This window comes from Piliocolobus tephrosceles, chromosome 6, assembly GCF_002776525.5.
Source record: "Piliocolobus tephrosceles isolate RC106 chromosome 6, ASM277652v3, whole genome shotgun sequence".
Taxonomy (NCBI): Eukaryota; Metazoa; Chordata; class Mammalia; order Primates; family Cercopithecidae; genus Piliocolobus; species Piliocolobus tephrosceles.
Window position 1 is genome coordinate 67,936,475 of NC_045439.1, and position 19,444 is coordinate 67,955,918.

Sequence of the window (19,444 nt, forward strand, 5' to 3'; positions counted from 1 at the left end):
TAAAAACTTGTTTATACATATTACCCCAAATTTGACTATTTCATTATAGGAATTCCCTGACCTGAATCAAAATTACTCTATTGGTTTGATTTTATGTACAGATTCAGCTATCATATTTTTTAAATTGCATTACATTATAGTTTGAATTCAATTATGATTACTATTACTGAAAATACCATGCTAAAAAATTACTAAAATAGAAGATTTTCGAAAATATTGAATGCAGCTAAAAATTCAGCCAATTTTACTCCTATAATAATTCATTACCTTGAAAATAAATTAGTGTGTAATATTTTATCCTCGATATTATGAAGCTTGAGTAAATGTCTTTGCTACCTACTTTTTGCTCTTCTGTTAGCAAGCCAAATGCCTTCTAAAATTCTTTTATCAAACTAATAAATTACTACTGGAAGAGTAGTTAAGACAGAGGGTCAGCAAATAAAATATAATTTCAACAACTTCTTGAAGACAGTAATAGACAACAAGTGAAGAAAATATCAAGAAACTTATTTGGAATCCAATTTATAACTTCCTTTGGACTCTACCAGAAAATTCTGAATCATAACAAATAAGAGTTTCTGATGATTATGGACAGCAGTGATTGAGAACTGCCATACTGTACTGGACACTTATCAAAGGTACAAGGTCTACTGTTTTCTATTTTAATATTTGCAGATGCAGGAGTCCTCTGGTAACTTTTGTCACTACTCTGCTTTTTACAACACATCCATATCTAAACAGTAGTAAGGCATTCCCATCACTTACCCTAATCAGTCTTAGTTTAGCTAAATTACAAATTACCATACTCTCTTTCCTTAAAATTAACCAAATGACACTTGGCTCAGGAAAGCCTCCTTTAAGCATTATCTTCCCAGACTCCTTATTCAGTGACATCATGTTGGTAGCTTGAAACTGGCCACGGTGGAAGTATTCATACTACAGAACTCAGCAAATGGCTACAAATAAGGCTGGTTTTTTAAAAAAAGTTGTTAAACATTTACCAACGGACCATTACTTATAACATAAGCCTCTGGCCTAATTCTAGTTAGCTCTTAATATCCTCAAGATGAAAGTAAAGGCAAATACTGTCATAATCTACGCAAGTTCTTGTTGCCAACTATTCCTAAGTTTGTAAAAATGAATCTTATTTCTCCTTTCTAGAGCAAACTGAGTCAAAAAAGGAATGATCACCTTAATATGTTTCCCAGGACTGACAGAATGAAGTTTCTCTATAGCTCCTGATTCCTTGACCATAAACATGCCTGACTCAAAACAAGTTAGCAATAAAAGCTCAAATTTTTATAATATTTTATGCTACCTACTATTGTCCCATGTCCTATATTAATTTTCTTCTTTAAGTTTTAACATCCAGAGATGCTCTTTCACATTTCTTTCAAACAGTTAGTTTCCAGACAACACATTTTTAAAGTTTTTGTTATTTAGCATTTTTTCCCAGCTTTTAAATTATAGCATTTGATTTTTTACCTCCAAACTTTGTGCTTCTGTTGCCTCCTTCTCAAAACTGGCATCCTTTAAAGATGACTCTACTTCATAGCCTTCATACTGAAACAAAGCAACAGCACAAGTAAAAACTCTACCAATTTTATTCTAAATCTTGTCTGGATAGATGCCTAAGAAGCAGACAGAATCCGTACATTAAGTTTACTTGGATTTACTTAGCTTTAAGTTTTTCAAATCTGACCACTATAACAATGCCAGAGCAGCTAACACATCACAGACCACTAGCTCAGGCAACAAATGTCAGAACTTCACCTATAAGAGTAAAGTCTGCTTCTCAGAGAACATAGGACTATAACTCATATTAGCATCTTTTACTAAAAATGAGGTAAAAATTCTAATGGTAAGATTGTACTAAAGATTATCCAAAGATGTACTCAAAGAGCGTATTTTTATGTAAGCTATCGAATTATGGCCACAACAAGTAAACCCTTTCTTTAAGCCTATTCATTAAAGAGAAATTTATAGTAACTGACCATCAACACTTTTCACTTTTACTTCATACCATACAACAAATATAGCAAGTGGGGAATATAAAAATCTGTAAAAGGTAGGGAACAGCCATCAAAAAATGAAAAGAACAATAAAAGATATAATGCTATAACATTTGGCAAAATGCACTTCAATTATTCCAAAAAAAAGTGATTAAATTGAAGACTAGGTTGTTCTGGATCCACCTTTCTGGCAAGAACAAGAAAAGCTTAATGAAAATACTAAAAAAAAAAAAAAAAAAAAAAAAAAAAAAACAGTATCTGTCTGAAAGCCTCAGAAAGTTATCAAAACAGTGAGAATTTGTGAAAGAAGTGGGAATCCTCAGAAAGGCAAGTCTAGTATTTGGCATGTCTATTCCTCCTAGAAGAAGAAGCTGATGGGCTAAGAAACTCAGCAGAGATTTCAGAAGAATCGAAACTGAGAAAAAAAACTTGGGAGTTCAAGACCTGCCAACTCGGATGAACCCTGTCCTTGGCTAAACAATGACCTGTCCAAAGATATTCTACCCCAGAACGTCCAGGTGTGATAAAGGATCTTAAGATGGAAAGAGCATCCAGAATTATTTTGGTGGGCCCAATATAATGCCAGGGGTCCTTATAAGGAGGAGGCAAGAGGACCAAACTTAGAAAAGAATGATATGATATGAAGATAGAAGCAGAAATTGGGGTGATGTAGTTATGAGACAAGGAATGTTGGTAGACTCCATGTAAGAGACAAAAACACAGATTCTATCCTAGAACATTGCATAAAGAAACAGACTTGCTGCTATCTTAATTTCTGCCCCTAAGATTGGTTTTAAGGCTGGGTATGGTAGCTCATGTCTGTAATCCCAGCACTTTGGGAGGCCGAGGGGGGAGGGTTACTTGAGGTCAAGAGTTCAAGGCCAGCCTGGGAAACATAGTGAGATCCCATCTCTACAACAAAATAATTTTTAAAAGATTAGTTCTAGACTTCTGACCTTCAAAATTGTAAGAGAATAAATGTGTGTTGTTTTACACCACTAGGTTTGCAGTAATTTGTTACAGCAGCAAAAGGAAATTAATATCTTTACCAAGCAAAACTGGTACCTTGGATGGGCGCAGTGGCTCACACCTGTAATCCTAGCACTTTGGGAGCCTGGATCACAAGGATCACAAGATCAGGAGTTCAAAACCAGCCTAGCCAACATGGTTAAACTCTGTCTCTACTAAAAACACAAAAATTAGCTGGGCGCGGTGATGTGTGCTTGTAATCCCAGCTATTCGGGAGGCTGAGGCACAAGAATCACTTGAGCCCAGGAGGCGGAAGTTGCAGTGAGCCGAGATCATGCCACTGCACTCCAGCCTGAGTGACACAGCAAGACTGTCTCAAAAAACAAAGAAGAAAAAAAACCTGCCTACCTTATAACAAAGTCGAAACCAAAAACAGACTAATCCTCTGAACTGAGGCTCAGCTTCCAAATATCTCCATCTGTTATTAATCTGACCTCCCAACAAAGAAAAGCCCAGGAAGAGATGGCTTCATGGCTGAATTTTACCAAATTTTCAAAGTAGAATTATTACCAATACTTCTTAAACTCTTCCAAGAAAAACAACAGGAGGGAATATTTCCTAACACATTTTGAGTCCAGCATCACTGTGATACCTAAGCCAGACCAAGAAACCACAAAAAATAAACAAACAAACAAACCTATAGGTCAATATCTCTGAAAAACACTGATGCAAAAATCCTAAATAAAATATCAGCAAATTGAAATCAACAATACATCAAAAAGATTACGCATTGTGATCAAGTGGGATGTATCCCTGGCATGCAAAGCCAGTTTAATATATGCAAATCAGCCAGGCACAGTGGTTCACGCCTGTAATCCCAGCATTTTGGGAGGCCGAGGCAGGCGGATCACGAGGTCAGGAGTTCCAGACCATCCTGGCCAACATGGTGAAACCCTGTCTCTACTAAAAAATACAAAAATTAGCCAGGCACCTGTAGTCCTAGCTACTCAGGTGGCTGAGGCCAAAGAATAGCTTGAACCCGGGAGGCAGAGGTTGCAGTGAGCTGAGATCGCGCCATTCCACTCCAGCCTGGGGGACAGAGTGACTCCGTCTCAAAAAAAATAAAAATAAAAATATGTATATATAAATCAATTAATGTGCTACATCACATTCACAGACTGAAAGAAAAACCACATGATCATACCAATTGACACAGAAAAAAACATTCAACAAAGTTCAACATCCATTTTTTTTTTTTCTTTTGAGAGATAGGTTCTCACTATGTTGCCCAGGTTGGACTTGAATTCCTGGGCTCAAGCCACCCTCCCACCTAAGGCTCCCAAGTAGGTGGGACTATAGGCACACACCCTCACGTCCAGCACAACATCATTTCTTGATTAAAAAAACTCTTACCAGTTTAAGTATAGAAACAAAGTTCCGGCCAGGTATGGTGGCTCATACCTATAATCCCAACACTTTAGGAAGTCTAAGGAGTCTGAGACCAGCCTGGGCAACATGGCAAAACCCCATCTCTACCAAAAATACACAAATTAGCCAGGCTTGGTGTCGCACACACCTCTAGTCCTAGCTACTCCAGCGAGGCTAAGGTGGGAGAATCACTTGACCCCAGGAGGTTGAGGCTGCAGTGAGCCATGAGCATGCCACTGCACTCCATCCTGGGCAACAAAGTGAGACCTTGTCTCAAAAAACTAAATAACAGTGGCTCATGCCTGTAATCCCAGCACTTTGGGAGGCCGAGGCAGGCAGATTACAAGGTGAGGAGATCAAGACCATGCTGGCCAACATGGTGAAACCCCATCTCTACTAAAATACAAAAAATCAGCCGGGTGTAGTGGGGCACACCTGTAGTCCCAACTACTCAGGAGGCTGAAGCAGAAATGCTTGAACCCAGGAGGCAGAGTTGCAGTGAGCTGAGATCACGCCACCGCACTCCAGTCTGGTGAAAGAGCAAGACTCCATCTCAAAAAAATAAATAAATAAATAATAATAAAATTTTAAAAATAATTAAAAAAAAAAGAAAAAAGAAAAAGAAATAAAGTTCCTCAACATAACAAAAGCCATTTATGAAAAACTTACAGCAAATGTCATCATCAGTGGGGAGAAACTGAAACCTTTTTCACTAAGATCTGGTACAAAGCAAGGATGCCCACAATCAACACTTCTATTCAAAACAGTACTGGAAGGGCTGGGTGCAGTGGCTCACACCTGTAATCCCAGCACTTTGGGAGGCTGAGACGAGCAGATCACTTGAGCCCCAGAGTTTGAGACCAGCCTGGGCAACTTGGCCAAACACCATCTCTACAAAAAAAACACAAAAAATTAACTGAGTGTGGTGGCGCATGCCTGTAGTCCCAGCTACTTGGGAGGCTAAGGTGGGAGAAACACCTGAACCTGGAAGGCTGAGGCTGCAGTGAGCCATGACCATGCCGCTGCACTCCAGCCTGGGCAACAGAGGGAGATCTTGTCTCAAAAAACAAAAATAAAATAGCACTGGAAGTACTATCAAGAGCAATTAGACAAGAAAAAGAAATAAAAGGCCTGGTACAGTGGCTCATGCCTATAATCCCAACACTTTGGGAGGCCAAGGTGGGCAGATCACTTGAGGTCAGGAGTTCAAGACCAGCCTGTCCAACATGATGAAACCCTCTCTTTACCAAAAAATACAAAAAAAAAAAAAAAAAAATAGCCAGGCATGGTGGTGCACACCTGCAATCCCAGCAATTTGGGAGGCTAAGGTGGGAGACTCACTTGAACCCAGGAGGTAGAGGTTGCAGTGAGCTGAGATCACACTGCTGCACTCCAGCCTGGGCAACAGAGTGAGATCCTGTCTCAAAAAAAAAAACTGAAAGAAGGAAAGAAGGAAGAGAAAGATAAAAGATATCCAAATCAGAAAAGTAAAATTATTTGTTTGCAAATGACATGATCCTATATGTAGAAAACCCAAAAGATACCATCAAAAATACAGATCTAATAACTGAATTCAGTAAAGATGCAGGATATAATATCAAAACAAAACTATGTCATTTCTATACACAAATAATGGCCTAGCCAAAAAAGAAACCTAGAAAACAATCCTATTTACACAGCATCAAAAAATAAAATAAAATACTTAGGAACAAATTCAACCAAGGAGGTGAAAGATCTATACACTGAAAAGTATAAAACATTGATGACAGAAATTGAAGAGCACACAAAGAAATGGAAAGACAGCCAAAATCTCAATGGCATTCTTCACAGAAATTTTTTTAATCTAAATTTAATATGGAATAGCAAAAGATCCCAAAGAGTCAAAGCAATTCTGAGAAAAACAGAGTTGGCAGCATCAGACTAACTGATTTTAAATTATATTCCAAAGCTGTAGTAATAAAAACAGTGTGGTACCAGTATAAAAACAAATACACAGACCAGTGGAACAGAACAGAGAGCCCAGAAATAAATCCAAATAGATATGGTCAAATTTTCAAGAGGGTACCAAGAATACACAATGCAGAAAGAATGGTCTCTTCAACAAATGGAACTGAGAAAACTGGATTTCACATGCAAAAGAATGAAATTGAAGTCTTATTCTATACAATACATAGCAATCAATTCAAAGTGGACAAAAGACCTAAACATAAAACCTGAAACTACAAAACTCCTAGAAGAAAACACAGGGAAAAAGCTCCCTGACACTGGCCTTGGCAATAATTTACTGAATATCACATCAAAAACTTAGGCTACAAAAGCAAAAAATAAGTGAACAGGACTACATCAAAATAAAAAGCTTTTGCACAGCAAAAGAAACAATAAAATGAAAGTTCCTTTGAGGCGAAGCTGCAAGGTAAAACATATATATATATATATATACACACATAAGTAAACACAATAAAAAGGCAACCTACAGATTGAGAAAAAATATATCAGATAAGGGGTTAATATGCAATATTTTAAAAGACCTCATACAACTCAACAGCAAGCAAACATATAACCTGATTAAAAAACAGGCAAAGGACTCAGATATTTCTCTGAAGATGACATAAAAATGGCCAACAGTATATGAAATGGTGTTCAACACCACCAATCATCAAGGAAATGCAAATCAAAAACACAATGAGATATTACCTTATATCTGTTAGAATAGCTATTATCAAAAAGACAAGTGAGACAAAAAATATTTGTGAAGTTATGGAGAAAAGGGAACCTTACAACAAAACCCTAAGACGCAAGTTTACCTATGTAACAAATCTGCACTTGTACCCCTGAACTGAAAATAAAAGTTCCAAAAAAAAAAAAAAAAAAAGAGAGAGAACCTTTTTTCTAGACAAGAGAAAGGCATAGAGCAGGTCCTTTGTCCTTTGAATTACATTGTTTTCTTCAACATTGTTTCATTATAACATTGATGAGGGGGAAAAAACTGAGTTCAGTATATACATTGTTTCACTTAAAGTCAATTTTCAAGAAACTATCAAGGACATTGAGGGCTTGCCCTACACTATTGGCAGGGATGTAGATCGGTACAGTCATTATAGAAAATAGTATGGAGACTCCTAAAGAAATTTAAAATAGAGCTACTACATCCAGCAAACCTTCTTCCAGATATTTATCCGAAAAAAATGAAATTGGCGGCTTGTACAGATAGCTGCACGCCCATGTTCACTGCAGCATTATTCACAGTAGCCAATATGGAGACAACCTAGGTATCCATCAATGAAAAAATGAATAAAGAAACTGTGGTATATATTTACAATGGAATATTATTCAGCCATAAAAAGGAGATCCTGCCATTTGTTACAACATGGATGGACCTAGAATTTTGCTAAGTAAAATAAGCCATACATAGAAAGAAAAATATTGCATGATCTCACTTACATGCGGAATTTTTGTAAAGGTCAAATATATAGAGATAGAGAATAAAACAGTGGTTAGCAGTGTTGGGTGGGAGGGAGGAAACAGAGACATGTAGGTCAAAATATACAAAGTAGAAAATATGGCCAGGTATGTTGGCTCACACTTGTAATCCCAACACTTTGGGAGGCTGAGGCGAGAAGATCATTGAGCCCCCAGAGTTTGAGACTGTCCTGGGCAACATAGGGAGACCCCATCTCTACAAGAAATTTAAAAATCAGGCAAACATGTATCATGTGCCTGTAGCCGTGGCTACTCAGGAGTCTGAGGTGGGAGGATTACTTGAGCCCAGGAGATAGAGGCTGCAATGAGCCAAGATCATGCCACTGCACCCCAGCCTGGGTGACAGAATGAGACCCTGTTTCAACAAAAGAAAAGAAAACATGTGGGATGAACAAGTTAAAAGATTTCAACTGAGTTCCATAGTTAATAATAGTGTATTGCATTCAGGATTTGTGTTAAATGAGTACATTACAGTTGCCCTTGGGGGGTGGGTGGGCAGGGAATGGGTAACTGAGAGATAAAGAATACGTTAATTTGTTTCACTATAGTAACCATTTTACTATATATGTATCTCAACATGTTTATACCTTAAATATATATAATAAAACTTATTTTACAAAAAAGAAACTCAAAATTATCTGAAATTTCTATACCTTAAATATATACAATAAAATTTATTTTACAAAAAAGAAACTCAAATAAATAAAGTTATCTAAAATTTCTAATGTCCCTAGCCTAGCTGCCTATGAAAAGCAATAGTAAATCCTTACTGAAGAGAGATGACAGCACTCACAGCTTCAAAATTATCTCTACAGTTTTTATTATATTATCACTGACAGCTGACATAAAATAACCTGGCATTCAAGAGGACAAGACTTGACTAAGAAACAAGAGAAAAAAATTAGCACCAGAAACAGACTACTGGAAAATGCAGTAGACATTAAAATAGGAGAGCACATTTGTTGGCGGGTGTCTGAAAATCAGAAAATAAAAATAACACATAAATAAATAAAATGAGAGCATAGGCCAGGCATGGTGGCTCATGCCTGTAAGCCAGTACTTTGGGAGGCCGAGGCGGGTGGATTGCCTGAGCTCAGGAGATTGAGACCAGCCTGAGCAACACAGTGAAACCCATCTCTACTAAAATATAAAAAATTAGCCAGGCATGGTGGCGTGTGCCTGTAGTCCCAGCTACTTGGGAGGCTGAGGCGGGAGAATCGCTTAAACCTGGGAGCCAGAGACTGCAGTGAGCCGAGGTCGCTCTACTGCACTCCACTCCAGCCTGGGCGACAGAGGGAGACTCCGTCTCCAAAAAACAACCAAACCAAAACAAAACAAAAATAAGAGAGCATAATGTAAATGGAACTAAAAAATAGTATTGTACCAGAGAAAAAGAACTACAAAAAGAGCCACAATAAAACTGCAGAACTGAAAAAGGCAAGAGATGAAATTAAGGTCTCAACGGATGGTTTAAAAGACGATTAGACATAAATGAAAACAATTGGTAACATGGAAGTTAAAGAAGAATATGTCTAGACTAAAGTGTGGGCAAACAAAAAGATGGAAATCCCAGAAAAGAACATAAGAGACAGATGAGAAAGAATAAAAAGTTAAAATACCCATTTTTATAGTCCCAGAAAGAAAGAAGAAAAAAGGGCAAAAACAGTATGTGGAAAAGTAACAATCAAGAGCATTTCAAAACTAATAAAAGGTAGAGCACGGTGGCTCACAGCTGTAATCCCAGGACTTTAGGAAGCCAAGGCAGGAGGACTGCTTCAACCCAGGAGTTCGAGACCAGCCTGAGCAACATGGCAAAACCCCATTTCTACAATAAATTTTTTAAAATTAGCTGGACATGGTGGCGCATGCCTGTAGTCCCAGCTACTCAGGAGGCTGAGGTGGGAGGATCACCTGAGTCCAGGAAGTGGAGGATGAAGTGAGCCAAGATCACACCACTTACTGCAGCCTGGACAACACAGAGAGACACTATCTCAAGAAAAAAAAAAAAACTAAACTAATAAAAGACATTAAGGCACAGATTCTAGAAGCATCATAAACCCCAATAAGGATAAACAGGAAAAAAAAAAAAACACACCTAGACAAATCATAGTAACACTGCTGAAAGCCAAAAACAAAGAAAAAATGATAAAAATAGCCAGAAGGGTTTCTTTTTTTTTGAGACGGAGTCTGGCTCTGTCACCCAGGCTGGAGTGCAGTGGCATGATCTCAGCACAGTGCAAGCTCCACCTCCCGGGTTCACGCCATTCTCCTGCCTCAGCCTCTCGAGTAGCTGGAACTACAGGTACCCACCACCACACCTGGCTAATTTTTTTGTGTTTTTAGTAGAGACAGGGTTTCACCGTGTTAGCCAGGATGGTCTCGATCTCCTGACCTCGTGATAGGCCCGCCTCGGCCTCCCAAAGTGCTGGGATTACAGGCGTGAGCCACCACACCCGACCAGTTTCTTATCTTATACAGTTAAACTATACTACCTGCCCTAATGACTTACCAATTCCAATACTACTTACTGAAGAGAAATGAAAATACATGCCCACAAAAAAAAAAATTGTAGAAGAATGTTCACAGTAACTTTATTCATAATAGCCAAGAACTGTAAATTAACCATACCAGATACTAAGACTTATTATAAAACTACAGGATATAAAAAAGTATGTTATTGGCAAAAAACAAACAAGAAAAAGCCCAACAAAATGGAAGATTTAACAGAAACAGACTCACATATATTCAGTGACTTAAGAAGATGACACTACAGAACAACAGAGAAAAGATGGTCCTTCCAATAAATGGCATTGGTTAACTCGACACGACACACACACACCCTCAACTGCACCATCGCAGATCTGATTTCAAATGGATCAAAGACTATTATGGACGGAATTGTGTCCCCACAAATTCATATGTTGAAGCTCCAACCCCAGTACCTCAGAATGTGACTATATTTGGAGACAAGGCCTTTGGAGGTGGTCAAAATAAAATAAGGTTGTTAAGGTGGGCCCTAATCCAGTCTGACTGCTGTCTTTAGGAAAAGAGAACATTTGGATATACAAACAGATACCAGAAATGTGCACATGCAGAGGATGTGTTTGTGTGCTCGACCTCATCAGTCAGGAAAACTCAAAAGGAAAGCACAAGGAGACACCATTGTACACCTACTACAACGGTTAAAATTAGTAAGACTGGTTAAGTGTTGAATATGAAGAGCAAGAGAACTCTCATACTCTGCAAAGAAAGCATTCATAATCTTAAATTTACACAGAAGTACCTACAGTGAGAAGTATAAAGTTCTCTGACTCTAACATGAATATTATTTTCAAAAATATCTTACCTCTTTTTGAACAAGGCTAAATTTTTCAAGTAGTTTACATTTTTCTTCAATTAGTCCAGAAAGTGTTACAGCAAGCTTTTTCTCTCTTCCTAAAAGAGTCAAGTCAATATTATCATGAGTAAATTATTATAAGTATTTACATCACAACAATGAGAGTTAAAGCAGAAAAAATAACTTACCCACATAAAGCCGACTCCTAACCTGAAACAAATTTTTAACAAAAATTACATTAAAACAAATATACTCTCAAATAAATCAATTTATTTAACTTCTCCCAACTTAAAAATACAGGTTTCTTATTGCCTTAGTATAAATACAAGCCAAAAGTATTCTGTTTCCAGTGAGAAAATAAATGTTCCTTTTTTTTTTTTTTTTTTTTTGAGACAGAGTTTTGCTCTGTCACCCAGGCTGGAGTGCAATGATGTGATCTCAGCTCACTGCAACCTCTGCCTCCCGGGTTCAAGCGATTCCTCTGCCTCAGCCTCCTGAGCAGCTGAGATTACAGGCACCCACCACCATGCCCAGCTAATTTTCATATTTTTAGTAGAGACAGGGTTTCACCATGTTGGCCAGGCTGGTCTAGAACTCCTGACCTCAGGTGATCCACCTGCCTGGGCCCCCAAAAGTGTGGGGATTACAGGCGTAAGCCACCAAGCCCAGCCGAAATACTACTTATTAAATAAAGACTCCCTATTGAAGATTCACATTGTGAATTAGCATATTAAAATGCTCTGAAATAACTTTACTCTAAAGATACTTGCAACCCATTGCTCCCCAAACATATTTGACCCTAAAAAAATAATTTCAAGAAGCCCCATTATCATATCCCCTGATGCTAATATCCTAAATAAAACAGTCTGAGAAACACTACCATAGGGCCATAGATCTGAACTGACTAAAGAAACAGTAAACCAAACCTTTTTCTTCCTTAACCTCTCTCTCAAATAATGAAGCAGGGGGAATTCATTTGTAAAAGGATCAGCCTTAGGGTTGAGGTAACACAAACAAGTAGAAAAGAAATGAGGACTTCAATCATCTGCGGAATATGGATAGAGATAAAATTAAAAGGGAAAACCTTTAAAAGACAAGATACTCTAAAATGAGTATAGATGAAGAATAGATTTCAGTTCCTCAGATTAAGAAACTCTCTCAAAAGGTATAGAAAACCATAAAGAAATTGAAAAATAGAAGTTAAGAGATAGGGAAGTCAGAAGTAGAAGGGCCAACATCTGAAAAATAGCAGTCCCAAAAATGCATTAAAAATTTCCCAAAATTAGGCCAGGCGTGGTGATTAACGTCTATAATCCCAGCACTTTGGGAGACTGAGGCAGGCAGATCGCTTGAGGCCAGGAGTTCTGAGCAACACAGTGAAACCCATCTCTACAAAAAAATACAAAAATTAGCCAGGCATACTAGTGCGCACCTGTAGTCCCAGCTACTCAGGAGGCTGAGGAAAGAGAATGGCTTGAGCACAGGAAGCAGAGATTGCAGTGAGCCAAGATCGTGCCACTGCACTCCTGCCTGGGCGATAGGAGTGAAACCCTGTCTCAAAAATAAATAAAATTTCCCAGAATTTAAAAAAAGATGAAGCTGGGCAGAGTGACATGGACCTGTGTAGTCACAACTACTCAGAAAGCTGAGATAAGATAGCTTAAGCCCAGGAGTTTGAGGCTGTAGTGCACTATAATTGCATCTATGAATAGCAACTGCACTACAGCCTAGGCAACATAGTCAGACTCCATCTCTTTAAATATATATATATATATGAAAAATCTTACATTAAAAGATCTCAGTCAAGCATGGTGGCTCACACCTATAATCCCAAGACTCCGAGGCCCAGCAGGAGGATTACTTGAGCCCAGGAGTTTGAGACCAGCCTGAACAACACGAGACCCTCAATTCTTTTTTTTATTTTTGAGACAGGGTCTCTCTCCGTCACCCAGACTGGAGTGCAGTGTTGCAATCACGGCTCACTGCAGTCTCGACTTCCCAGGCTCAGGCAATCCTCCCACCTCAGCCTCCTGAGTGAGACCACAGACGAGTGTCCTCATGTCCAGCTAATTTTTGTATTTTTTGTAATGATGGGGTCTCACCACATTGCCCAGGTCACAAACTCCTAAGCTCATCACAAACTCCTGATCTGTCTGCCTTGGCCTCCCAAAGTGCTGGGATTAGAGGTGGGAGCCACAGCACTGGGCCTGACTCTCATTCGTGACCTTCATCTCTAAAAAAAAAAAAGGACTCTGAATCCCTATGTAGTTTCTAACTTGTTTCCTTAAAATAACAAATAAGTAAGTTTCTCATATTATTTGTTCAGCCCAGTGACAGAATGAACATTCTCTTAGTATAGCACTGGTTACTTACCGATCTAAAACTTCTCCACAAAAAAAAGAGAACAGCAAAAAATCCAACAACAGCTGCACATATCACCAATTCCCATGGAAAACCATAAGAATCTGGTCTCATACCTTCAGGCAATGCTGCCACAACCTTCAAGATAAAGAAAAGTTAAGTTCTTTAAAATGCACTTTTGATAAAAATATTGATTACAAAACACAGGTACAAGTTTATGTGGTCAACACAAAATGGGCTACCAGACTAACATAGAAACAGAAGGTATCAGAGTACATTTTTTTGGCAACTTTCAATCACTATCACCAAGTAAAGAACAGCAGTATGGTGAAATGCAATTATATTCAAACTGGAGTTCTACAGAGGTGCCTTAAAGCTTCCAAGGATGAGAATAAGAGAAGGCCAGAGAAAGAAACTGAGTGACCTGGGGTTCAGGTACTCTTACCCTGATTTCAACCAGTTTAGGTTTTATCTGTAGAGTATAATCAGTTCCCTAATACACAATTTCCTTACAGGAAGAAAAAATCAATTTGCAGCTTTAAAAATAAAAACTTTGATTCAAAGTCGGCCTGGGCAACAAAGTAAGACCTGTCTCAAAAAATTAAAAAAAAAAAAAAAGTTTTGAACACCACTGATAGAGCTTTGGGTTTGGAGTTTGAATCTCTCCACCCTACCTCTGCGGGTCCCTCTCTTACGTGTAATGAGAATAATGCTGTTTGAACATGCCAGATAGGTGTTCAATAAAGGGTAATTATTTCTATTATCTCCTCCAAAGGTCCTGATCTTCTGACCATGGCCTTTCCACATTACTTCTCCCCATAGCAGACCTTCAGCACAACACAGCCTAAGGCTTTTGCTGTTGCTTCTATATTTCACCTTTCTCTGGGTCAGTTCATTACTCATCCTTACCTAATGGGGTTATTCTGCTCTTTGTTACCAGGCCCAGGATATCACTCGATCAAAAAGAAAAGGGGAAAGGTAAGGTGAAAAAAGAAAAATGCCATTTTAAGAACAATCTGAAGTATGATTGGGTTTGATTCTTTTCAGGCTTTAACCCTAAACGTCTACAGCAAATCTTCCTTTTAGGCCCTTTCTGCCTATAAGAACAGTGTTTATAGTTATTTTCCTGTTTATAGTTATTTTCCTCTCCAAAATCTTTTATAACTCTAATCCAAATATATACTCCTTCTAAGGTACTATCTATACTTCATTAACCTGTAGCAAACAAACCTGATTACACTTCTAAAAAATATCCCTTTACCCTGATCTCTGCTTCTGCCTCTCCCTACATTACCCTAGGTACCAGTTCGCAGAAATCTAGTATCATTACAGGCAATTAATGATTTTTTAAAATACTTATTTTGTCAATTGGGGAAAAAGGCATTCAATACATAATACCAGTGAGAAAAGTTTTCTTCACAGTTTACGCATTTTCCAAGCATCTTACTTTTAGCTAACTTACTCACACATAAGATGCACACTACCTCAAAAATTGTGTAATCAGTATGACTTATGATACTCTACTTTAAAAGGCAATTTCAAAAGCATCTCTCAGATCAAACATGTAATTATCTTCAGTGCAATAATATTTCTTTGATTCAATCATATTTTATCAGCTCTTCTCCTCTAAAAGGGCATGGTAAATTCTAGTTTAAAGCATTGAGCTAGGGCCGGGCGCAGTGGCTCAAGCCAGCACTTTCGGAGGCTAACACAGGCGGATCACATGAGGCCAGGAGTTCGAGACTAGCCTGGCCAACATGGCAAAACCCTGCCTCTACTAAAAATACAAAAATTAGCCAGGCATGGTAGCAGGCACATGTAGTTCCAGCTACTAGAAAGGCTGAGGTGGGACAATCGCTTGAACCTGGAAGGCAAAGGTTGCAGATGGCACCACTGCACTCAAGCCTGGGGGACAAAGCAAGACTCTGGACTCTGTCTCAAAAAAAGGGGGGCGGGGGTGGGGGATTAAGGAAACACTGAAATTAGGGATTTTAAAAAAAAAAAAAACTTTTTTTTTTTAAGTTAGGAAGTATAAGAAATACTTCCTTATTCTATGAGGCCAGTATTTACCCTAAAAGCCAGACAAATACATCACAAGAAAAGAAAATCACACACCAATATATCTTACGACTACAGATGCAAAAATCCTCAAAAACATATTGACAAACCAAATCCAACAACATATAAAAAGGATTATGTACCAAGACCAAGTGGGATTTATCCCAGAAATGCAAGGTTGATTTAACATACAATAATGTTATAAACCATATTAAAACCTTTTTTTTTTTTTTTTTTTTGAGACAGAGTCTCACTCTGTTGCCAAGGCTGGAATACAGTGGCACCGTGTAGGCTCACTGCAACCTCCATCTCCTGGGTTCAAGCAATTCTCCAGCCTCAGCCTCCTGAGTGGCTGGGATTACAGGCACCCACCACCATGCCCAGCTCGTTTTTATATTTTTAGTAGACACAGGGTTTCACCATGTTAGCCAGGCTGGTCTCAAACTCCTGACCTCAAGTGATCCACCTGCCTTGGCCTCCCAAAGTGCTGGGATTACAAAAAATAAAAATAAAAAAGACTTTAAAAACAAAAAATAAAATAAAACCTTGAGCTGGTTAGATGTGGTAGATAGGAGAAAAGCAAAGAATCTGAGTCTTGGCTAGGTACAGCGGCTCAAGCCTATAATCCCAGCACTTTGGGAGGCCAAAGTGGGCGGATCACTTGAGGTCAGGAGTTTGAGACCAGTCTGGCCAACATGGTGAAACCCCGTCTCTACCAAAAATACAAAAATTAGCTGGGCATGGTGGCATGAGCCTGTAATCCCAGCTACTAGGCAGGCTGAAGCACAAGAATTGCTTGAACCCAGGAGGAGGCTACAGTGAGCCAAGATCGCACCACTGCACTCCAGCCTGGGTGACAGAGCAAGACTCCATCTCAAAAACAAAAAAAGCAACTGAGTTCTAAAGGATTCATCTCAAATTCATTGCTCTGGTCTAAATTATTCCAGCTTTCTCAAGGAGATTTTCACCCTTAAATTTTATCTACAACATAACACCCTATCTCACAAAAACATAGAAAGAACAACCAAATTTCTCAAATATCAACAAATATAATACAGAATTACATGTAATCTGATAAACTGGAATTGAAAGGGTGATGGGTAACCCCCCCCAAGAGTAACCCTCCATAAAATAAGGTAGTGACTAACCACAGAACACTTAAAATCTATTTCATTTCCAAAACGTAAGTACTAAAGGGGTTCAAGATCAAGTAGCTTTAAAAAAAATCAATTAATCAAGTTGATAAAATATATTAAGAATGAACTAAAATTGTTTTTCATCTAATCTCAAGCATGATATATATTAATAACAAAAAGAATGTCAATATGCAGGCCCTGTAAATACTTGATTAAAACACAAAGTTCCATGAAGGTACACTTCTCCAAGATAAAATATTCACACCAATTACTCTTAAACTATTCCCAAACATATAGGAGGAAGAAATACTTACTAACTTATTCTATGAGGCCAGTATTTACCCTAAAAGCCAGACAAATACATCATAAGAAAAGAAAATAACACACCAATACATCTTACGACTACAGATGCAAAAATCTTCAAAAACATATTGACAAACCAAATTCAACAACATATAAAAAGGATTATGTACCATGACCAAGTGGGATTTATCCTAGAAATGCAAGGTTGGTTTAACATATAATAATGTTATAAACCATATTAAGAAAATGAAGAGAAAAAAAAACACATGATCATCTCAATAGACACAGGAAAAGCATTTGACTACATCTAGCACCCTTTCATAATCAAAACATTCAACAAAAATTAGCCAAGCATGGTGGCACATGCCTGTAGTCCTAGCTACTCAGAAGGCCGAGGTGGGAGAATCACCTGAGCCCAGGAAGTTGAGACGGCAGTGAATCACGATCATGCCACTGCACTCCAGCAAACAGAGTGAGGCCCTGTCCCAAACAAACAACAACAAAACAAAACACACTCAACAAAGTATGATTTGAGGGAATTTCCTCAACCTGACAAGGAACATCTATGCAAAACCTACAGGTAACATCATACTTAATGATGAAAAAAAAAAAGCTTTTCTCCTAAGATCAGGAACAATAACATCCACTCTATCAACATGTATTTAACATTGTAATGAAGGTTCTAGCCAGAGCAATTAGGCAAGAAAAATAAATAAAAGGCATCCAGACTGGAAAGGAAGAAGAAAAACTGTTTGAAGATGACAGTGCTATTCAACATAGAGAGAAAATCCTAAAGAACCTATAGAAAAACTATCAAGAGCTAATAAGTTCAGCAAAATAGCAGAATACAAAATCAACATAGAAAAATCAGTTGAATTTCTATACAATAGCAATGAGCAACCTGAAAATGGAATAAAGAAAACATTTCCATATACATTAGCATCAAAAAAGTAAGATTATTAGGAATACATTTAACAAAAGAAGTGCACACTGAAACTACAAAACATTGTGGAAAGAAACTAAGGAAGACCTAAACAAATGTAAAGCCAATCCATGTCCATGGGCTGGAAGACTTCTTTGTTTGAGACAGGGACTGACTCTGTTGCCCAGGCTGGAGTGCAGCGGTGTGATCTTGGCTTACTGCAGCCTCGCCCTACCCAGGCTCAGCTGATCCTCCCATCTCAGCCTCCCAAGCAGCGCAACTACAGGCACACGCCACCTCGCCCAACTAATTTTTGTATTTCTTTTAGAGACACGATTTTGAGAGTGGCAGGAGGCAGGCAAATGCTTAGGCAGATAGGAGTGGGTCCCTAGTGAAACCCCAACTTCAAGCCAAAGACAGTTTAAAGCTTGAAAGCCAAGCTACAAGTTAAATCCTTGGACCAGATTGAGAACTTGCCCTCTTGCTTGGCATGCTTTCCTCTGATTGATTCCCATCCTTCACCTATTTTACATATACCTACCCCTTTACTAATGTTTTCTTTTTGTTTGTTTGTTTTTGTTTTTGTTTTTGTTTTTGTTTTTGGAGATGGAGTCTCACCCTGTCACCCAGGATAGAGTGCAATGGCGCAATCTCAGCTCATGGCAACCTCCGCCTCTCAGGTTCAAGCGATTCTCCTGCCTCAGCCTCCCGAGTAGCTGGGATTACAGATGCACGCCACCATGCTCAGATAATTTTTTGTATCTTTAGTAGAGACAGGGTTTCACCATGTTAGCCAGGCTGGTCTCAAACTCCTAACCTCGTGATCCACCCACCTCAGCCTCCCAAAGTGCTGGGATTACAGGCATGACCCACCGTACCCGGCCTCCTAATCAGTTGTCTACATTGTCATGCCCACCTTTGAGTGGTGTCTTTGCTTTAACCTTTTTGCATACTCACAAACCAGTCAGCATGCACTCCCCATTCTGAGTGCATAAAAGGCCTCAGACCCAGTCACACAGGGTGACTTTCCCACCTTCGGGTAGGGGAACCACCCCCTGCATTCCCTCTTTGCTGACAGCTTTCCTTTCACTTAATAAATACTACTCCGCTACTCTCCGGGGTCTGCATGCCTAATTCTTCTTGGTTGTGAGACAAGAACTCAGATCTAGCTGAGCTAAGGAGCAGAAAGACCACAACAGTTTCACCAAGTTGCCCAGGCTGCTCTCAAAGTCCTGGGCTCAAATGATCTGCTCACCTTGGTCTCCCAAAATGCTGGGATTACAAGCATGAACCACTGCACCCAGCTTGGAAGACTTAATATTATTGAGAGCAATACTCCCCAAACTGATCTACAGCAACTGAGTTCAGAGTACAGATTCAATGCAACCCCTATCAAAATTTCAACTGCCTTTTTTGCAGAAATGGACAAATTGAATCC

General features: G+C 38.7%; 1 protein-coding gene across 7 annotated transcripts in view; it reads right to left on the reverse strand.

Moving 5' to 3' along the window:
- Positions 1–19,444, reverse strand: part of MIA2 (MIA SH3 domain ER export factor 2) — a 115,703-nt gene that overhangs the window by 59,046 nt on the left and 37,213 nt on the right. For all 7 annotated transcript variants that reach the window (XM_023189666.1, XM_023189662.1, XM_023189663.1 and 4 more), the window contains 4 exons: positions 13,600–13,725; positions 11,415–11,436; positions 11,236–11,324; positions 1,486–1,563 (listed from right to left, as the gene is read on the reverse strand). In XM_023189666.1, coding sequence (XP_023045434.1) covers positions 1,486–1,563; positions 11,236–11,324; positions 11,415–11,436; positions 13,600–13,725 — 315 coding nt within the window. The remainder of the gene's footprint in view (positions 1–1,485; positions 1,564–11,235; positions 11,325–11,414; positions 11,437–13,599; positions 13,726–19,444) is intronic.